The sequence below is a fragment of the Manacus vitellinus genome, unplaced genomic scaffold (genome assembly GCF_001715985.3).
Source record: "Manacus vitellinus isolate BGI_N305 unplaced genomic scaffold, ASM171598v3 scaffold_52_pilon, whole genome shotgun sequence".
Lineage (NCBI taxonomy): Eukaryota > Metazoa > Chordata > Aves > Passeriformes > Pipridae > Manacus > Manacus vitellinus.
Genome location: NW_021940628.1, coordinates 4036629 through 4037764, shown reverse-complemented (window position 1 = coordinate 4037764; position 1136 = coordinate 4036629). Strand labels below are relative to the sequence as shown.

Sequence of the window (1136 nt, the reverse complement as noted above, 5' to 3'; positions counted from 1 at the left end):
TGTCCCTGCTCCACGGCACAGCCGGGGCCGCCACGGGCTGCTCCACGTGTGGCACCCAGCGGGGCGGGGGGCATCGGCCAGGGCACGCCTCTGGAGGAGAGCAGGGCTGGTGGGTGCAGTGGGGGTCAGTGGTGACCCCTGCAAAGCCACACAGAGGTGCTGGTGTCACAGTGCTCAGCCACCCTCGCCATTGCACCAGTCCCTGCCATGCCCAGGGACACGACCCCAAGGGGACCCCAAGCCCCGAGAGTCCCCGCTGGCCCTGCAGGGCTGCTCCCCACTGCCCACGGGGACACTCATGTGCCCAGTTACCTCCCCCACCTCGATGGCAGCCCCATGGCCACCCGGAGGAGAGAAAAGATGGGTCCCAAGGTCTCTTGTTTCCAGTAGGTCCCAGTGCCAAGCAGGGAGGCAGCTGTGGCCCCAGGGCAGGGACTGCTCTCTGTGTTCTGGTGTCTGCTCTACCTGAGGCCACCGGAGTGCTGTGGAGTGCACCGGGGGGTGCTTCACACCCTGGGGGTGCTCCAAGTGCTGGCACTGCCCCTTATCCCACTCCTGCCTCAACCTGTCTCAGATGTGCCTTGGGGCTGAGCCCTGCCTGTGATGCAGCACCCCTCACACCTGGATGACAGGGCAGTGAGCAAGTGCCCTTAACATGTCCCTGGCAGGTCCCTGGCACATCCCCAACACGTCCCCAGCATGTCCTGTCTGCAGGCACAGCACTGACACACACCCTCAGCCCCGGCTCACACGCCTGGGCAGGGAGACGCAGACAATGCCAGCAGCCCCGACCTCGGGGGCAGCCAGTGCCACCCTGGCAGCCACCATCAGCAATGACACCCCGTCTCCCAAGGGACAGTCACCCACAGCCTGTCCCCGGGCACACGGGCACTGTCACCCAAGGCTGGCTCCTCTCCCCGCCAGCTTGGAGCCAGCGAAACACCGATGGCAGCACCAGGGCAGGTCAAGCATCAGCCCTCAGTGCCCCACCACTGCCCACAGCATCGCTTCGGGGACAGGCCTCTGGGGACAGGCTGGAGCAGGGCAGGAGAGGCACAGGTAGCAGGGCAGCTGGGAGGGCACAGCCAGGTGCCCGTGGTGGGTGCCAGGCAGAAGGAAGGGGCATCCAGCCCCCC

At 66.8% G+C, this 1136-nt stretch overlaps 2 protein-coding genes across 2 annotated transcripts in view; both read right to left on the bottom strand.

Annotated features, from left to right (window-relative positions):
• The window catches only part of MAP7D1 (MAP7 domain containing 1), a 7573-nt gene extending 6745 nt beyond the window's left edge, over nt 1–828 (bottom strand). Inside the window, exon 1 of the mRNA XM_029963063.1 lies at nt 751–828. Within this exon, the coding sequence (XP_029818923.1) occupies nt 751–828 (78 nt within the window). The remainder of the gene's footprint in view (nt 1–750) is intronic.
• A 150-nt stretch (nt 829–978) lies between these two features.
• The window catches only part of LOC108641135 (probable beta-D-xylosidase 2), a gene marked incomplete at its 5' end in the record, with an annotated part of 8944 nt that continues 8786 nt past the window's right edge, over nt 979–1136 (bottom strand). The window contains one exon of the mRNA XM_029963062.1: nt 979–1034. Coding sequence (XP_029818922.1) covers nt 979–1034 — 56 coding nt within the window. The remainder of the gene's footprint in view (nt 1035–1136) is intronic.